This window comes from Electrona antarctica, assembly GCF_951216825.1.
Source record: "Electrona antarctica genome assembly, chromosome: 10".
NCBI classification, from domain to species: domain Eukaryota; kingdom Metazoa; phylum Chordata; class Actinopteri; order Myctophiformes; family Myctophidae; genus Electrona; species Electrona antarctica.
The window spans coordinates 16807488-16826690 of NC_136791.1; the positions used below are offsets into that span (position 1 = coordinate 16807488).

The window sequence follows — 19203 nt, forward strand, 5'->3', positions numbered from 1 at the left end:
GAGCCTACCAGAGACCAAGGTAACACAGACCAAGGTACTTGAGCCTACCAGAGACCAAGGTAACACAGACCAAGGTACTTGAGCCTACCAGAGACCAAGGTAACAGAGACCAAGGTACCAGCTTTGAGCTGAGTCTGCTATTCTAGAGCCCAATCCACTATAGACACCAGGCAGGCAACAGTGTCATGTCTCAGGAGAACTTATCTCAAGCAGCATTAATATGCAGAAGTAGCCTGGACAGTCTGGCCCAGGGTCCTATTTGAGTCGTATTTCCAAACATCACTAATTACCACGCCCTCAGATTCAGCCTATGTACTTGCACACGTAGCCAGCCACTCAGACATCGGAGAGGTGAGGCAACTGCTAGCTCTGGTCCATAGCTGACCACAGCTAGACAACTGCCACAACTAACCTTTAAGATTATTGGGTTAAAACCAAAACATAATAATAAAAAAATAATAATAGGCTAACAAAAAAAATAAAAATAATGAATCATAATAATAATAATAATAATAATAATATAGGCTAATTGTAGTCTGTACTTGAAATGAACTGTATTTAATCATCAACAGTTTTGAATTTAGATTTGTAGACATGCAGTTTACTTGCCAGCAATTCCAATGTTTTTTCTTTTACAAACTTTTTCTCAATCATCAACAGATGCAAATTAGACAGAAATTGGCAGTCCTTCAATCAAAATCAAATCAAATCTAAATCCCCTCAATTATCCAATTACAAAGAAAGATTTAGAGGACGGCATGAAAAGGTTGAATCCTGGCACAGCCTGTGGTCCTGACGGCCTTGGGACAGAGATGCTGAAAGATAGCAGCTCTGCATGCCCCTGAGCTCATGCCAGTCTCGTCCTTCAATCAGGTTACTTGTCTGTAGCTGAGTGCTTATGTCCGCAAAGTGTGGAGATACATTGTAAGGTAATTGCCTGAATGCTGGCCTTGAACACAATGTATTGAGTAAGCTTACATGCTTTAACTTTATAGCCGGGGAGCCAGCACCAAATATTTGAGAGGATCTGTGATGTCATGACATGCTTTTTATTTGTGTTTTTTCTATTCACTTGGTCATTAAGGGGGAGGCGTCCAAAGGCGTGCTGTGGCACTGAGTGAGTTGCCACAGGACTCCTTTGGACACAAATAAAAAGCATGTCATGACATCACAACTCAAACTTTTGGTGCTGGCTCCCCGGCTAGAAAGTTAAAGCATGTAAGCCCTTACTCAAGACATTGGCCCTCATTTATCTATGAGTTCAACGGCAAGCCTACGTGTCTGTCTGATATGCTCTGCGCTAATGGCTTGTGCAAATGAGCACTACAACCTCAATGACACTATGAGACAACGCACAAAGAAAAATGATAGCCAACCTTGAAGCAGCTGTGGAAAACCAAATCTGTCAGCAAGTTGTGAAGGCCAGTAATTGCCCACAAAAGGGCTAAGCCATATTCTGAAGGGGAGTTTGTCAGAGAATGCATGCTGGCCGCCACTTAATTGGTGGCCCCTGAGAAGAGACAGGCATTTGTTAATATAAGTTAAGTCATTAATTGCCTTCTCTGTTGCAACTTATGAGAGGGCTGACGTGACTGATGTAGCTCAGTTGGCAATATTTTCCGGCATATTTCCGGCAGTCCGTCTGCTCTGCCGGAAATATCGCGAAAAAAACGTTATGGACATTTTTGTATATCCCACCATAGACAACCAATATAAGGCAACATTGTGCTTTAAGTAGCATGTGACATGTCAAACTAGGGGGTTTTCATGATTCTGATTCCATTCCAAGCATTAGTTTTTCACGAAAAACACTATTCACAGTCACTGATCATAATACATACAGTATATCACTTTACAAATTGTGTGTATTATGAAGAAGAGTAGCAACTTTAATTATTGACATTAATTATAGGTATTATAGTTTCAGGCTAAGATATTTGGTATGAGAGGTGAAACAATGCACACCAATAAACCATTTGAAAGTATAGAACAAAACATTTTCAAGTGAAATTTTGTAAAGCAAATATTGCCTGAGCTACATCAGTCACGTCAGCCCTCTCATCAGTTGCAACAGAGAAGGCAATTAATGACTTAACTTATATATTAACAAATGCCTGTCCCTTCTCAGGGGCCACCAATTAAGTGGCGGCCAGCATGCATTCTCTGACAAACTCCCCTTCAGAATATGGCTTAGCCATTTTGTGGGCAATTACTGGCCTTCACAACTTGCTGACAGATTTTGTTTTCCACAGCTGCTTCAAGGTTGGCTATCTGTCTTCAACTATAGACACTTAGATATGATCTATCATTTAGTGTCTCATAGTGTCATTGAGGTTGTAGTGCTTATTTGCACAAGCCATTAGCGCAGAGCATATCAGGCTTGCCGTTGAACTCATAGAAGAAACGAAGAAAAGTAGTGTTGAATACCTGACCTTCATCAACAAGCTGTATTTTCTTTACTTTGCCGCCTCATCTCATGCATGATGTGAATGGACGTAAGTGAGGGCGGGGGGTGGGTGTGTTGGGGGGTGGGGAGGCCTCTGTTGTTCACTGCTGCCAAGCCCCCAGAAGGGCTGGCCAAGCGCTCGACCCTACTGGTCAAGGCTGGGACTGCCGGCAGGCCCGTGCATTTAGTATGAGTAAACGTGCAGCTGGGGTTTAACATTGAGCACTTCCAAATCGATTTTTTTTAAAAGTAGAGCATTCTTTTGGGTGCTTCAAAACACCATTGAGCAACTTCCAGTGAAATGAATAGCAGGGGGCTGTCGCTCCCGGTCCGCACTCCATCCTTCATAATATTGTAACCACGAGGTACCAACAATTTAATAATGAGCCGCTAACATCCCGGTTTTGATCAAACACAATCTGAAAAAGGATTCAGAGAAAATGGCATTTTAAGATCGCTGTTATCACAGAAGTCTATGGAGCGGCCATCTTGGTCAGGGAAACAGCTGAAATCAGTCGTATGTGGACTGAGAATATGAATCCTGAATCCATGCAGTCGTTCACATCATGCTCAAAATCGAACCCCACACTGGTTATGTGCACAGGATGTCACTCGACTACAATAGAGGGTATGCTCTATTGTTATGCGGGAACGCGTACTAAGTAGCAAAAAACTACTGTCTGGCCTTAACAGGCCATACATCCAAACAGAAAAGTCATATCTGATTGCATTAAACAACGTTGCTACTCGATTTGCCACTCACATTATGCATGCACATACCCTCTATATACGATTCTCAACAAAAGTCACTGCTGCTGTCTAAACACTGCAGCCTATATTGACAGGAAAAGAGTACAGAGTTGAAAACAGCTAGAGCAGTGTGGGTGGCACATCAAGGCCACTGCGGCCTCAGAACATAGGATTATTTTGAGGGAAACTACAGCCATACTGAGGGGCGCAGCAGCAGGCCATAGTGGCCTCCATGAAACTCCTGCCCTGAGTCACTCACACTTTTAGTATTGATTGCTCTGTATCTCATGAATACAGAGCTGTCAGAATTGCTCAGCCATGTCAGAAATGCTGAGTCATGTCAGAAATGCTCAGTCATGTCAGAAATGCTGAGTCATGTCAGAAATGCTCAGCCATGTCAGAAATGCTGAGTCATGTCAGAAATGCTCAGCCATGTCAGAAATGCTGAGTCATGTCAGAAATGCTCAGTCATGTCAGAAATGCTGAGTCATGTCAGAAATGCTCAGTCATGTCAGAAATGCTGAGTCATGTCAGAAATGCTCAGTCATGAGTCAGTAATGCATAATCATGTTAAAGCTAGTCTTGTGGGCCAGACTGTTCCACAATTTTCAAATGCTTCCGGTCATTGTGGAATATAGTTGTCTGGCTACGCGAGACTATGTTTAACCTATCCTAGCTTAATGAATAATGGATGGTACGGTAAAAGGTCATGATGTGGCAGATCAAAAGGTGATCATAGACATCTAAATGTACATGCTATTATTATTAAGGGACCAAGAAGTCACAAAATAACTTTGGTCACTTATTGTTTTTGTGTTTTTTTTCTTCTTCTCCTTCAAAAATAGCAGGAATCTGGTAGAGGGCCATGCCAAACGGTGACTATGCGAAGCCCATGACCATTGGCCAAAGGGTGGCGCTATAGCACTTTGAATGTGCATAGGTCATGAACCGTTTGACCGTTGGCAATGACACTTTGATACACATACAGTATGTGTCTCCTCATGCCGAACAACTTTCGTGTTCTGACTTTTGACCTCTGACCTTTAGATCACCCGCCATTTTGAATTATATGAAAAACAGTTCAAATGTATCTCCTCCCAGGATCTTTGATCAAAATGCACAAAAATGTCTACACGTGAACTTTGGACCTATAGGGACAAAAAAATCGTAGTACATTATTTGTGAAAAATTAGCTTTTTATGAGCCAATGAAAATTGCTGTTTTGTGAAAATTCTTCTTCTGCCTCATACAGCGTCATGTGCTTATGTCACTTTAGTTTACAGTATAGTAGAGGGTCATGCCAGATAGCACTGAAAGCAGTCTTACTCCAATTGGCCAAAGGGGGGCACTATAGCAATTTTTTTAAAATGAAACCTTTCAACAGGCATAACTCGTTTGGCCAAATGTGATGGCACTTGTTTCCACATGTTCCTTGACTCATGGGGAACACATCTGTCGCTTTGACAATTAAGCTCCGCCCTCAGATATTCCGCCATTTTGAGCAGTTTGAAAAATGCTTATACCTTATTTTCTGCCTGGATCTTTGAGAGATTTGCGTGAAACGTTCTACACACAATCTATGGATCATTATCTGAAATCCCAGTTGAAGAGAAGTTTGTATGTGAAAGCATGAACAGCTAACACACTGTTGTAATGGATAGTGACATGCCCAAAACAAGGACACACATAATTGTCATCAAAAACACTGAATGATTTTGCTGTTTACAATGAAGTAACTGATTGTCTATGTGTAGCTCAGTCATTATTATTATTTATTTGTTTGTAAACTATTTTCTTAAATATCATTTCGCTTTAACCACTTAGTAAAATAGCAGCTCTGCAAGTTAACCAAGTTGTGAACTTGTAGATCTGCTATTCTCGCTATTTGTGAGAATAAATAAATTAAATTCCCCAAATTTTCAAAACATTTTCAACTACTGTATACTGTCATGCCCAAAATAGGGACACCAGCTTGAGAGTGGTTTAAATACTACGGTGTTAATAGTATTATTTCAAAGTGGGCCTACTTTTCTAACTCGAGTATGGACTGTGCCTGTGATCCGTCAACAGCTCAAAGTAATGATACTACCTGATCACCTGCTGTAGTAAACAGTGTGTTCTACTGATCTCCCACAGTGAGGGCCCCAGTCCCATCACATCACATACCCACTCACCCAGAAGACTGAACCACAGAACTCCTCCAGGGCTTCAGCAGCAGGCATGGTCCCAGATGAACGGCTTTACTGTCCCTTGGATGACCATACAACCAGTCGCTTTCACTGTCCCCCGCTTTAGACAGCGGCCCACACGTTCACTCCTGACCCCGCACACGCACTCCACAATAAATCAGAGCACTCCAAAGGACTTTGAGCCATGGAGCATTTTTAAACAGAAGGCAGACCTCGCAAGCTCGCCATAATAGACAAGAGAGAAACAGAAATGAACCGGAGGTCTTTGAAGAGCAGTGTTAATGCTTAACTGAAGTCCTGACTCGAGGGGTTCTTCTTTGTAACCTCAAGAATATTATTCTGTCTTTGATAAAATAATTATCTGCCTCACTGAACCACTCTCACAACGAGCATGCACAGACTTGCACACACACACCCAACAGATGTAATAATCTTCCCCCCGACTCTCTGCAGAATGACTGGACGAATCTACACTGGGACTACTACAGTCTGTCTAAAGTCCAGCCAACTATAGGCCAGCAAACCTTGTGTGTGTTTGTGAGAGAGAGAGAGGAGAGTGACAGTAAGGGAAAGGGAAAGAGGAGGACTTTAAACGACTTCAACTACAAAGCCCTCCCTCCACACTGGTGCTGTTTGTGTGAATTGTTCACCAAAAGAGGAAATGGGGTTGGGAGGGCTGTAGCCGGAGGGGCCTTTTTTCCTGTGCAGCAGCAGCTGCTCCTGCATTCTCCGTCTCATGAGATCTGACTTCCCTATCAGGTCTGATAAGCATAGACATCCTGAGTGTTAATTTAACTTAACTCAGAGTGTACTAATGGCACCAACTGGACACGTAGGGGTCTGTTGCTCTGAGAGGGTGCAAAATGGAACCAAATGGACCCATTGCATTGTACATTCAGAGTTAATTTAATGCTCTTTTTTTTACTGTACAGGGGCAAGCCATTTGAACGGGAACAGAGGAGAAGGTGCCATTCAAGTTTGGTTTAAAAAGAGGAAGAAAAAGACTAATTTTATTGAAAGTACAAAGCCACATAGTCTAATCCTAACCGCACACAAAGCCACGTAGTCTAACCCTAACCGCACACAAAGCCACATATAGTCGGACTAATGTCAGAATTATTATGGGCAGTCCCCCTGTCAAACTACTCTTCCCCGACCCCTTCTAATAATAATAATAATAATAATAATATCTGGGACTTCTATAGCGCTTTTCTAATACCCAAAGACGCTTTACATGTGTGGGGGCCGGGGGGGGGAACAAGATGAGGACAACTTTATTAGAAGAAAGAAAATAAGAATAAAACCAGTAAAAACATTACATGTAACAAGTTAAAAAACACATCAGCTGGGGAATGCTAGTCTGAACAGGTGGGTTTTTAGTGCGGTTTTGAAGGTGGGGAGTGAGGGGGCATCCCGGATCTGTTTGGGGAGGGCGTTCCAGAGGGTAGGGGCGGCCACAGAGAAGGCCCTGCATGTCGCCCCAGGTTTTGAGCCTACTTCTCTATTATATTACATATTGTCAAATAATTATTCACTTCTACAGTAGGTAATTATTCATCTTTGGCATTTATTCATCCTTGGTCTCGTCATATACTGTATTCTGACAAGCCTGGCCTGGTATTTATTGATTTGAGTACAGATTAGCTTTATGACAGTAGTACAGTAAAGTACTAAAGCTCCTCTCTTATCGTTGTGTACATTGTGTATCTCCGTTTACAAATATGGTAGCCTATAGGTTCTCAACCTCATGCCCCCCCCCCCCCACACACACACACACACATACCACACCTTCACCCCCCCAAAAAAAGGATTACTGCAAAAGTAATCAACAAACTATACACAAAAACTGGTGAAATTGTCAAGTAATATAAGAAAGAAGCAAGCATTGTGACAATCTACAAGCTCACAACCAGCTTGTAGATCGGCTATTAAACTGAGTCAAACTAAATGTAATTCCTCAACTCCTATAATTCCAAGTACTTATCAGGGTGTCCCCAGTTCAAATATGATTATTGTCGGGGATCACCAGTTCAAATATGAGGGTCCCCAGATCAAATATGATTATTTTGGGGGGTTGCGAACCACAAGGTTGAGAACCACTTTTCCGACGAACCCCAAGCTAGATAGTCTAACCCCTTACCCCTTACACAGGGGTAAGGGGTTGACACTATGGCAGGTAAATAAAATGTTGGGGTAAAACCACTAAAGACTGCGTGCGCACGCGACAATGCTGACAATTTTACTGTAATAAGTCTTAGGATAAAAATATACTTAAAGGGATATTTCACTTAGAAAATGGGTCATTCCACCGTCTACTCAGGCTTATGTGAACACCCCAGACAGTTTTTTAAGTTGCTGGATTCAGTATTTAGATATTTATTTTAACTTCCCCCTTCCTATACAAACCCATTGTAATTTTAAAAAATGAAATGAAAAGAACAAGAATCCATACATCCTCACATATTAGAAGGACAATATCAGTCAGAAGCAAGAACGGGTGTTTAACACGGTTGAAATTGAGTTTGAAGTTACAATGGGTGTGTATAAGTAGGGGGCGGGGCAGCCAAAATTAACATCAAATATCATCATTAATATCTAAATACTGAATCAAGCACCACATTATTTTAAGTGAAATATCTCTTTAAAGCTCAAAATGTAGGCCTACCAATTTTGCTAAATGGTCCATTGCAGAATAATATTATGACTTAATATAATATAATTAATAATTATTGATTAATAAATGCGTTATTTTGGTCCATTTACATACTCTCAGAGCTAAATGAACACTGAGGATTGTAGCCTAGTATACACAGTACACACATTTTGTGAGTCACTGTGCCAGTGCTGTGGGGGAGGATCCCCCTCTCCCTACAGATAGTGTCACAGCATGGTTAATCATTCAGTCGTGACACCGCATGTTTGATAACATGCGGTGTCAGTGTCACGACTCATGTGGTGTGTAATCTGACAGAGTGAAGTGCGTACTGTTGACCCAAGGACAACCGGTGTGACACCGCACCTCGTGCAACATCATAAAGGCCCATCTCAGGCATGAAGGAAGCATGAGTTCAAGTCCGTTGCTCTCCCCATGTCCCCCATATATGGGTACTAGGTTGGCGGAGGGTGTGTAGAGCCCAGGATCACATTAGAATTAGATAATTGACACGGGGTTGAAAAATGGGTTACAAAATCGTGGGATAAAAATGATAAGAAACAAATAAAGGCCCATCTGCAGTGACCCGGGACCCTGTAATAAACCACTAATGGTTCTCAACCTTTTCTGGGTCAGAGGCCACACGAAAAAAGGTCATCCATACACGTATGTTCCCCAGGTTTTAGCTATTGAAAAATAGCAGATCTACAAGCTCATAGCGCGGCACTTGGTGCCGCGCTACGAGCTTGTAGATCTGCTATTTTTCGTGAAAATGTGGCGCAAATCTTTCAATATATGTTCTTTCAACGTTTTTAACTAAAATCTTTGCTTCTGGGGGGGGGGGGGGGGGGGGCGGACATGACATGTCATGTCAATGACATGAAAATGTCATTTCATGACATGAAAATGTTTGAGAACCACTGACATAGAAACATGGGTTTTTCAGAAAACTGTTAGGATTTAGATGGCATTCGTAGAATCGTCCTCAGGTCTAATCTAAATGGGTTAAGATTAGGGTTAAGGGTTTATTGTTGTAAGCGGGGAACAAAGAAACATTTTTGCGGGGTAGTGAACATAGAACCTGGGGAACATAGGTACTGTCCGCTTGAAAATAGGGTCAATGTATGTTGACAATTAATTGCCGCACAAATAATTATAATTGACGATCTAATTGTATTTTTGGCATTGAACATTGGAACATATTTAGGCTTCGTTATAAAAAATTGCACAGGGCAGATATGACAAATAACTTGAGTTGCCTCTATACAAATCAATTTTACACACACACACACACACACACACACACACACACACACACACACACACACACACACACACACACACTCACAATCACAAACACACACACACATCTGTGCATTGGAGGGGCTAGCGCCCCAATGCAGTAGAAACCTGGATGGGGTGCGTAGCGTTAGTCCGACGCCCCAATAATGTGACATTACTAACCACACCCCTAAACCTAAACCTCACGTGGAAGCCACGGGGGAGTCTTAACTGACCACGTACGTCGGACTAACGGGACGTCGCACTAACGGGGTGCAACATTGCCGTAGACCTTGTGAATGAACTATAGTTCAAAGGTATAAAAAGCAGCATCTTTTATTAAAAATAAATAAATTAATAAATTATATTCTTATATACTATGAGTAACATTTCTTATTCTTAAACGTGATGTGTTGTAGTACCTGTATCTAATGTAACGGTTTTGCAGACATGCTCCAGCGGCCGAGGGGGGATGTACACAAACACGCAGGTCACTCGCTCAAATGACTGGTTCCTTTGGGAATGAGTTGGATCAGCTCTTCAGCAGGGGTGGAAAAGGTACTCAAATTCTCTACTTAATTAAAAGCATCAATACTGCAATGTAGAAATGTACTCTGTTACAAGTAAAAGACCGGAATTAAAATTACAAAGGTACAAAAGTACAAAAGTATTGGTATCAAAATATACTTAAAGTACACAAGTAAAAGTATTCATTATGCAGAATGTCTCATTTCACAACTCTAAATTGTATAAAAATATTTTGAAAATAGCAGAGCTACAAGCTCACAATGTGTGACGTTGTAGATCGGCTATTTTCAAATGGCCAAAATGTATATGGCTTAAGTCGTTAGTGTATGTTTTGTAGTAATAATCCAAATCTACAAAGTAACTAAAGCTGTCACATAAATGTAGTGGAGTAAAAGTACAATATTTGTCTCTGAGATGTAGTGGAGTAGAAATAATAGTATTGGAAATTGGACATACTCAAGTAAAGTACAAATACCTCAAAATTGTACTTAAGTAAAACTACTTAGTTACTTTCCACCACTGCTCTTCAGAAGATCCGATGCGACCTTCGGATATTTCACCTCCATGCCCATTGGTGTGGTTCGACTATAACGAAGGCCAGCCTCCGCATCATTTCTCTGGTATTTCAGCTGCTCTTTTCTCCAGAACTCCTTCAGGGAGACTAGAGGAACAAAGCTCATTTGAAGTGGTATATCCTCCCGACATCCTTAAAGTTGCCAGGTAAGTGCACTGGTAGTCCCTCAAGCCAAAATGTTGCTCTTTTTAAAGAGCAACATTTTGGCAAGTGTCTGACAGTGTGAGGGACCTTTTCTTTGTTTTTCAAAGATACCCCTTTTTAATATATGCTCTATTGCCCTACGCACCTGTCACTAGCCTTCTGAGCCGGTGTGCATCAGCCTTTTGCTTCAAAAGTCCCTCAAGCCTAACCTGACTCCGCCAGATGGGGCAGCAGAGAGTACACTGCTGCTGCCCCATCTGGCGGAGTCAGGTTACCTCAAGCCAGACATTCCACAAATTCTGAATGATGATGATGAGTGTGTAACTATAACTATGCCTCCTGAATGCCGTTAACGGAAGATGTTATGTGTTCGTCATTTCGTTTCACCAAAATATATATTTAAATATATTCAAAATATATTTTTGGATTTATATTTTTGCTAAGCAGCAATAGGCTTCAACAAATTAGATTTACAGTACAAAATTGTGCAACTGCTAAAACAAAACAAAACAAAAGTCGGGGCATCCACTTTACTCCCTCTCATTTTCAGTGATTCTGTTTTTGAAAAATTAGAAGTGTGTGAGCCTACAGTCTGGCTCGAGAGGCTGGTTTACCGCCATCCCTTCTGCTCGCCTCTACCTCATCTTCTGCTACTACTGGCAGGATACGGTGTGAAATGCGGCTCCAGTCCACTGAGCTTGTTCACATCCATCTTAGTAAAGCCAGCCTGTTGGTCAGTGCCTATGAAGCGTTTGTTTATAATCGCGCACCATCTCAACCTCCTTCAGACTCTGCTGCTCCTGCACCTCTTCTTGGGGAAGCAGCACCGTGGAGGCCAAGAACACCTGTTTATAGGCAGCCATCTCGTGGTCACAGTAACGGTAGAAGATGAGTGTGGAGCTTGGAGGCAGCTCCTCAAATTGGTGGATTACAGCCACAGGCTTGTCCCCTTCGAAAGCTCCCCGCAGCTCGTCTTCAATGTCCAGCATGACCTGGTCACTGTCCAGGTGGGCTTTACTGGTCAATGTGGAGGACGGAGGCGTTGAGTGCGGAGGAGAAGGCAGAGGCCAGGCCTCGGGCCAGGCAGTGCAGAGTCTTCTCTGCCTTACGACCTGCAGTCAGGATGAGGCTGACTGGCTCTGTCGGATGGTCCATTTGGAGATGCCTACTCAGGTGGATCCTGCTACTTCTCCACAGCTCAGCAGGCTGTCTGGGGAACTGGGCCTCTAGCACCGACAAGTGAGCAGTAAACCCGTCTAGCGCCACAGATCTGGATGTACACTCCCTGCCGTCTGCATGCTGATGGAGTGCTGAGAACTTCCTGTAGGCCAAGAGAGCTGCAGAGCCTGTGGAAAATAGTTGGACAAGATTGAAAATGTTTTTCAGACCATGATCCAATATCTGATTCATGAAACGTTGTACGGAAAACCCCCAACCTAGTATTTTTCGGAATATTAGCAGCGTTTTTCCATACATTAAGGACACTAATAACATGGCGTTAACCACTCTTGCCTTGTTACAGAAGCCCCATTGGGACAAAACATATCTGCATGTCTTTGGTCACTATAAAAGACAAAAGAATGTGTAGAAAAAACTATAATTTTCAAGCGATCTAAACAAGCGATTTTGCGTACACAGCTCACATGGTCTGAGCTTCACTGCGCTCTGGCCTGCATGTTAAGTAATATTTCACGTGTAGCCTACCCCTCGCTATTGGATATATGATCGTCAGATTACGGTAAGAAAATGGCTACTCCAGAATTATCCTTTAATATTAATGTTATATTATCAATTCATTATCTTAGTCAATGTTTGGGGAGCCACTTGCAATATCCTCACGGAACACCAGAGGGCCCCAGCCTACAGGTTGTGAATTGCTGGCCTAGACTTCCCATGACTCCTCAAGCTCCTCTCCATCTCCATGCATTCACATCCCATCAATACTGTGACAGCAAAAATTCTTCTTGTTATAGGGGACATTTTTCCCCCCACATTCCAGGTGCATAGTCATTGACTCACCACACGAACCCTAGAACGCATAACAAATGATATGCACAGCATTGTGTGTGCACGCAGCGTGTACACACACACAGTCACACACACACGCACACACACACACACACCTTTAATTATTGACATTAATTATTAAGATATTTGGTATGAGAGAGGTGAAACAAACAATGCACTCAATGCACACCAATAAACCATTTGAAAGTAGAACAAAACATTTTCAAGTGAAGTTTTGTAAAGCAAATATTGCCAACTGAGCTACATCAGTCACATCAGCCCTCTCATCAGTGATGATTGCGTTTTTAGCCTTTATTGATAGGGTACAGTAATTAGACAGGAAAGGGGGAGAGAGATGGGGAGTGACACATGGCAAAGGCCGTCAGGCTCGGGAGTCGAACCCGCGGAACGCCTTCCAGCCTAGGTGCCCAGACGGTTGAGCTAACCGTCCGGGCCACCTCATATCAGTTTTAACCGGCCAGTGCGGCCACGTAGTCAGTTGACAACGTGCGTCATCGCTGGTAGATGTGACCAACCATACAAAATGCAGCCTATACCGAGATCTTGGTAGGTCAGTAGACTCGTCTACTGGAGCATTCAAAGCTCTTTGATCGATTGATTGAAATATTTATTAACAGTTTGCAGAATGACAGTACATTTCAAGCACAGCTCAATACAAAGACTGTTAACTGTGAGTGGACGACCCAATAAAGCATTACACTCGTTTACAAGAGGGTCCACTTTGTTCAATTCATGAAAACATTTAGAGACGTACAAATAGACACTTCTATATAGCCAAAGAACAGAACAGGAATTCATCATAAAGGAGGTAAAAGGGAAAAGAAACATATACAGTGAGGGGAAAAAGGGGTGGGGGTTCAGATTTTACAGGGGCCAGTTTCGAATTGCAGCCGTCCGTAGATGCCCTTTGAGAGCGGTTTTGAAGGAGTCAAGGGATTTGCATGTCTTAATGACTGTTGGTAGGGCGTTGCACATTTTGGTGGGATAGGAGCGTTAAGGAAGTATTTAGACAGTTACATGGGTATCTTGGTGGTGTATCGAATCTTGTGGACCAGACCCATTCCAAGATGCTGTACTCTGTAGTCAACCCTAAGCCATTCCAGCCTGTCAAAGTGGGCAGGGGTTCGGGGGGTGAGGCCAAGCCTGCCCAGTTTGTTTTGGGAAGTCTGGAGCCTTGTTTTAAGGGCCTTTGAGGTGCTGTGGTACCAAGAGGTGCATGCAGTCGAAGAAACCTTGTACGAGGGCTCCTCTGATTGTGTCTGTGTGTGCACACGTGCATGCTGACAGGGCACGAACAAAGGGTAGAGGAAAGAATTGTGTTTTGTCCAACCCTAATATCATGGAATGAGTTCCTGAAGGAAGCATTACATGCCCAGCCTTATAATTTGACAGATGTCTGTAACTGTGATTTATTTTTGTACACTGATGATTCTGCTCTGCTAATGTCCCTTAAGGATCAAGCCACTATAGTGTGAGGAATTGGCCAATGATAACATATCTTTCCCTCCCTTTACCTAAGATGTGTTTATTCGCCGTTTTATAACTTTTAAGACATACAAGGTTTTCCGCATACACCGTGTGATACGTCAAACATTTGGATCACATGACCGGAAATAAATAACTGACACTCTTCTCAGGGCTTCTGGGTATTTGAGTCACAATGCAATGTCTATGAAGAGTCATGGGAGTGAGCGGGTCACTTTTTTCTTCTTCCTCGTTTTGGACAAGGACTGTCTAAAGAGGACGAGACACGAAGACCGTACGGGCGACGCCCCATGGAAGGAAAGAAACATGCGCAGTTGAGACCAGCAAGTTGTACATGCACGAATTTGGGCATGTTATGGATGAGGCACATAACCCATATAGGTAGGAAGCTGTTCAGAGAGCTTAACTTATTGTGTAATCCTCAAAATGCTGTAGCCATGTGGTTTTAAGGCTTTTCAAAAATATAAAATAAAAATGCACTGCCCCCAAATGGGTCTCTTTGTAAAAGCCCTATGACTTCTGTGATAGGGAAAACAACAGGATGAAAATGGGACATGAAAAGGAATTGTGTGTGTGTGAGAGAATAATTGTGTTGATGTAATGATCATGGTGACATCAGCTTCAGTATTTAGGACAATAATGTTTTTATTACAATGAGTGATACATTTGTTCTGTATGTCATCTCATCTCTTTGGAAAAAAAAGCAATAAAAGGACAAAAAGAACAGTTAAAACTATAGAATTAACTCCTATATGAATAGATATTTCAATAGTTGTATTTTGACCAAACTAGAACCTTTTTTCACCATATGAGTCATGTGTTTCTTCTGATGTGAAGTTTGACTAAATCTTTGTTCACAAACTGTACAATGAAATAGTTTTTCACCTGTATGAGTCCTCATGTGTCCCTTCAGATTTGAAGTTTTAGTGAATCTTTGTTCACAAACTGTACAAGGAAATGGCTTTTCACCTGTATGAGACCTCATGTGTTGGTTCAGATCTGAAGTTGATCTGAATCTGTGTTCACAAACTGTACAAATAAATGTTTTTTCACCTGTATGAGTCATCATGTGTCTTTTCAGATGTGAAGTTAAACGGAATCTTTGTTCACAACGTATACACATAAATGTTTTTTCACCTGTATAAGTCCTCCTGTGTTCCTTCAGATGTGAAGTTGTTCTAAATATTTGTTTTGACGATTTCAGGTCCTGGGGCAACTTGTTGCTCAAAGTAAATCTTTGTCCTTCCACATGTGTCTTGTGTGATTTCAGTGTTTTTAAACCCAACTGATCTTCCCTAGCTGGTCAGCACTAGTTGGTTGTGATGTTGTACTATCCACAAGACACACGATTGTGTCTGTAAGTGTTCAGTTGAGGTGCTGGCTAGAGACGTCTTTCTGTTTTCATCATCTTCAATTTTTACAGATACTAATGTCAACATTAACACATCACCCTCCTCTGGTCTTTGAAGTAGCTTCTGCTGTTGTGCTTTAATCTGTGGAGGTTCTGGTTCTTCCTGGACCAGGCTGAGGCTCTTCTCCTGCTGTTCATCTTTAATATGCAGAGGTTCTAGTTTCACCTGGACCAGACTGAGGCTCTTCTCCTGCGGTTCCTCTTTAATATGCAGAGGTTCTAGGTTTACCTGGATCAGACTGGGGCTATTCTCCAGCTGTTCAGGGGAAACCTCCTCCTTACACACAGGGAGGTTCGGGCCATCTAGAAGGAGGAGAGGGGAGGTAACATCAGCAGAGAGCAACTCATTGTGTTTTCTGATTGGATAAGTTTGATTCTCCTTCACATTGAATTGTTTTGAAATAATGTCTAGTGTTTCAATTAATTAACTAATTAGCCTATCTATCTATCTATCTATCTACAGAAACGTCCTACAATGAGCTCATATGTATGGGTCATGGGTTTGATTAATTATCCTGCAACTGTCAATTTGTGTTTAGACCCTTCCTAACCCAGGTTCCCTCACCTCGCCCAGCTCCTTATCCAGACATCAGTCATATCAAAACTTGACTACTGTAACTCTCTCCTTACTGGCCTACCGGCATGCACACGCCTCTCCAACTGATCCAGAATGCCGCAGCTTGGTCTTCAACCAGACAACATTTTCACACGTCTCCCCCCTTCTCCACTCCCTTCATTGACTGCCGGTTGCTGCCTGCACATAGTAGAAAACTGATGCTGGTCTTCAAAGCAACCCAAGGTATGGCATCCCCCCACCTTCAAAGTCTGATCGGACCCTACAAACCCTCCCACGCACTCAGATCAGCCAATGCAGGGAAGCTGGAAGAACATTCACTAAAAATGCCGGGACAACACTCCACACGTCCCAAACTCTTCTCCCTTCTGGCTCCAGAACTATGGAACACACTTCCCATTGCAATCAGAATTGCAGACTAGGGCTGGGTGCAATAACCGCAATATCGCCATACCGGCTAACAGTGCAGGACTGGACAATTAAGATTAACATACACACACACAACTCTCTGACCTGCAAGGAGCAGTGCAGGTCTTTAATTCTTTCTTTCCCATGTCCGTATATATACGGACCCCGACGCTTGGGGACGTCATATCCCAGGTCTGTATGTATATATATATATATATATATATATATATATATATATATAGGCCTACGGAGCCCAATGTATACTACTCCTATATAATGGTTGAGTGTCACAGCACCTTTTAACATTGGTCCAGTTGCTATGGCAACGCCCCACCGCTACAGGGGAGGCGGAATGTGAATGCACTGAGAGACATGCAGCTGCTTTATACATCTCCGTACAAGGTGTTTTACCAGATTTTGCCGTTTGTGTAAAATAACCCCTTAAAACGTGATTTTCTTAGGGGCACGATGGCAGTTGGTAGTGCTAGCACCTCACAGCTAGAAGGTCCTGTGTTCGATTCCCGCTAGGGACGCTGTGGGCGCTGGGGGCATGCTCCCTCTATGCTGGAGGTGGGGTTGGCGAAAGGGCCCTTCTGTGTGGAGTTTGCATGTTCTCCCCATATCCCCTAGGGTAGGTACCCTCACAAAAACATGCAGTAATCCTGGTCTCTAAACTACATCCCCCTGGCCAGTCGGGGCGCCTGATGGAGGAGAAAGGAACTGGTCGGAATAACGTGTTCCTTCCTCGCGCTACGTCCAGCCGGGGAAACTACCCTGTCAGGTAGAAGCAGCTTGGACTCCTCATGCATAGAAGGAAGCATGAGGTCAGTCCGCTGCCTCCCAGAGGTTTCGGGGGGTGCGCCATTTAGATTGTGATGAGTCACTACCATACCTGGCCAACGGAAAGGCATATAGCAGAACAGGAACAGTGCATCAAAAGTATTAACAGTTTGACTCCATAAAACGTGTTACCCGCTATTTAATAAAATATTCTACGCTGCCGAGATTGTTTTATTACCTTTAGAGCATACGGTGAAGTATTTGCAGCTTTCAACGACGGAAAACCGGCGAAAAATGGTCCGTCATTGTGCAGTGTGCACTAAACACTCAAACACCGCCATCACATTCAAAATGGTGCCGGTAGGCATGACAGCCTATGACGACAAGTATTTGGGTTCATATATATCTTCTTCCCAAAAGGACTTTCAAACTAGGAAGGGTATGGCCAGGTCAGCCTGCAATGACATGCATAAGATCTGGTCATCCCAGCTTAGTAAAATGTTAAAAGTAAAAAATATTTAGGACGACCGTTGAGCCGATTCTACTCTATGGCTCCGAGACATGGACACTTTCAAAGAAACTAGAGAAACAGTTGGATGGCACTTACACCCGCCTTCTAATGAAAGAGCAAAATCTGTCTTGGAAGAGCACCCATCGACTAATCTAATATACGGCAACCTTCCGCGTGTTTCTTCACTAGTCCGATCCAGAAGAACACAGTTTGCCGGCCACTGCTACAGAGCTGACAATGAGGTTATATCTTCTTCTTCTCTGGAGTCCTGCCTCAAAGCAGACCAGAGGTAGAAAACTGTCGTTCCCTGATATCATCGCTAGGGACACAGGCATCAGTAAGCAGGAACTGGGAATGGCAATGAAGGACCGGTAAGTCTGGAGTGTTATTGTGAAATCCACAATCTCGACCGCAGTCGAAAAATTATGATAGATATTCCACTGTTAGACAGATGTTACATTCGTAGCTTACGTATGATCCTTGATGACTATTGTATGTATTTGATGTATTACCATGTGTTGTTCTTGCTAGTTTATGTATTTGATGCATTACCATTTGTTCTTGCATACTGTACGTCACTGTATTGAGAGTGTTTGCTAAATTCCTTTGTGTCCCATGCCACCTCATTGAAGGAAGTTTACATCTGTTTAGCTGCGAATGTGGCCTCATCACATACAGAGAATATCTGTGTGAAGCTCTTGGAAAAGTAGAGATATTTTACTAAATACACATTTTCTGTCAGAAATGTCAAATGCATATGCAACTAGATGACAAGAGCTGCTGCAGCAATTAACCCGCCAGGGCTCTGTCCAACTAGAACATAGCTTTGCCAGGGTTTGAGCATTTTGACTTTTAGAAATCTATAGAATATTCTGTGGTGGGACTTTCTTAGAATGTCTGCTTTCATGGGGAAAAAATATAAAATGTTGTTATGTAGATCAACAATTGAATACATCTTGTTTACACACAAAACAGCAGTCTGAAAATACTTTTCAGAGAGTACAGAGATAAATAAATGTCTTTGTTCCAAATAGCTATATGCTAGGTTCTGCTAGGCCTACATACCCATGCCATGTTCCATTATGTAAATATCAGCCACTGAACTGCAGCATGGTTTTTCAACAAACAATATTTTGTGACACCAATTTGTTTGACTTCTCACAATGGTACATACTAGAAACTCACTGTTTTTGTATTCAAGTAGACATCATAGTCTTTAATTTGATGTATGGCAGAAGATGTTCTGTGGATGCATTTTTGGCAGAAATCAATTTATGACATAACAGAGTTTGGGGAAACAATTATACACCCATTCTGTTAGGACTTTGTGGACATGCTAAATCTTAGAAATGGGATTAGATTAGTGTCTACTTTAATAAAAAAAAGTGAGTTTCTACCATGTTCCATTATGTAAATATCCGCAGTTGAATACCGCTTCGTC

At 42.4% G+C, this 19203-nt stretch overlaps 2 protein-coding genes across 2 annotated transcripts in view; both read right to left on the minus strand.

Annotated features, from left to right (window-relative positions):
* Window positions 1–5418, minus strand: part of abcc2 (ATP binding cassette subfamily C member 2) — a gene marked incomplete at its 5' end in the record, with an annotated part of 59325 nt that extends 53907 nt beyond the window's left edge. Inside the window, one exon of the mRNA XM_079512170.1 lies at window positions 5371–5418. Within this exon, the coding sequence (XP_079368296.1) occupies window positions 5371–5418 (48 nt within the window). The remainder of the gene's footprint in view (window positions 1–5370) is intronic.
* A 9297-nt stretch (window positions 5419–14715) lies between these two features.
* The window catches only part of LOC306931617 (uncharacterized protein), a 47467-nt gene continuing 42979 nt past the window's right edge, over window positions 14716–19203 (minus strand). The window contains exon 11 of the mRNA XM_079513076.1: window positions 14716–15792. Coding sequence (XP_079369202.1) covers window positions 15374–15792 — 419 coding nt within the window. The 3' untranslated portion in view covers window positions 14716–15373. The remainder of the gene's footprint in view (window positions 15793–19203) is intronic.